Genomic DNA, 1229 nt, shown 5'->3' with positions numbered 1-1229 from the left:
GCTAGAATTGACTAAGAAATCATAGCCTTCTACAAGCTGTTTATTCATGTACTACGCCTATTACTTGCCTCCAGAAATTTACAAAAAAATTCCAAAGAAGAAATATGTGATGGATTGACACTGGTACTTACCATTTTAGAAAATGTGCTTCTCAGGGTAAACTAATTTTAAAGAATTTCCTTATACAGGACGTGCCCGTTGTCCTCTAAGATCTCATATGTGTCAATTCATTCAAAACTGAATGAATTTAGTGATACCTACTGTTCGGTCAAGAGCTTCAAGCTCAGAAGAATCAGACAAAAATGCCAGTGTTAAATATATTCCCACTTTCTTTAGGAGGTTAAGCAAGTTTAGATAATAGCTTATGCTATTTACTATCATCAACATAGATTACTTATGATACCTTTAACTGTAATTAAATAAACAAAGTTTAATTAAATAATTAAATAAACCAGAGTAGAACAAATGTATACAGCAGCGCAAATCAGGTCTGACAAACCCAAGTACTAGAAATCACCCTGAGGTTTAAATACGTGTCAGTTTCGAGGAAAATACATTCTCTGTGTTATTTGGCATCTTAATAATTCGCATCATTAGAACAGCCCTGCTTGTCACCAGAGCGCAGCACTGCGGTGTCTCAGGCTCATGAACTTTCCATCTGTTCTCATTCTAGTGACCATCAAACCTGTCTGCGATGTTCCCTCCTTCAGGCAGAGGGGCCCTCTGGTCTGCGATGGTTTCAGGGACTGCGAGCACGGCCAGGATGAGCACAACTGCACGCAGAGTGAGCGAGGGAGGGAGATCCGCAGGGCGGGGCTGCTCTGCCCTTAGAGCGCGGCCGGATCACAATCCCAACACCTCTGCTGGCTAGGGGGATCATCATCTTGCCCTGGTTTTCCCCAGAACATTTTCAAATTTATTACTGGAATCCCTTGTCTTAGGAGTGCCCTCTGTCCTACACAACATGAGGCAGCTGTTTCATTTAATTGGTGTGTGTGTGTGTGTGTGTGTGTGTATGTGTGTGTCTGTGCATGCACACGCTCATGTGTGCCTGAATGAATCCCAGTGGGTTGTCCTTGTTTATGTGCTCTGAGCACTACTGAGGTTGCAGGACACTGAGGTCCAGATGTAGAGGAACTGGCGGCAGATGTTGAGGGACATCTATTCCGAGCCCTGTAGAAAAGCAGGCCTCCAGGTTCATGGACAAATGCAGTATAATTTACAGTAAA

At 43.0% G+C, this 1229-nt stretch overlaps 1 protein-coding gene across 1 annotated transcript in view; it reads left to right on the top strand.

The window, feature by feature from the left end:
* Tmprss7 (transmembrane serine protease 7) overlaps positions 1-1229 on the top strand; it is a 46064-nt gene that overhangs the window by 34706 nt on the left and 10129 nt on the right. Inside the window, exon 13 of the mRNA XM_004624880.1 lies at positions 674-784. Within this exon, the coding sequence (XP_004624937.1) occupies positions 674-784 (111 nt within the window). The remainder of the gene's footprint in view (positions 1-673; positions 785-1229) is intronic.

Source organism: Octodon degus, unplaced genomic scaffold (assembly GCF_000260255.1).
Source record: "Octodon degus isolate 3935 unplaced genomic scaffold, OctDeg1.0 scaffold00007, whole genome shotgun sequence".
Classification (NCBI taxonomy): Eukaryota; Metazoa; Chordata; class Mammalia; order Rodentia; family Octodontidae; genus Octodon; species Octodon degus.
Note: the sequence above shows the minus strand (reverse complement) of the source record. Positions and strands in the feature narration are given on the sequence as shown.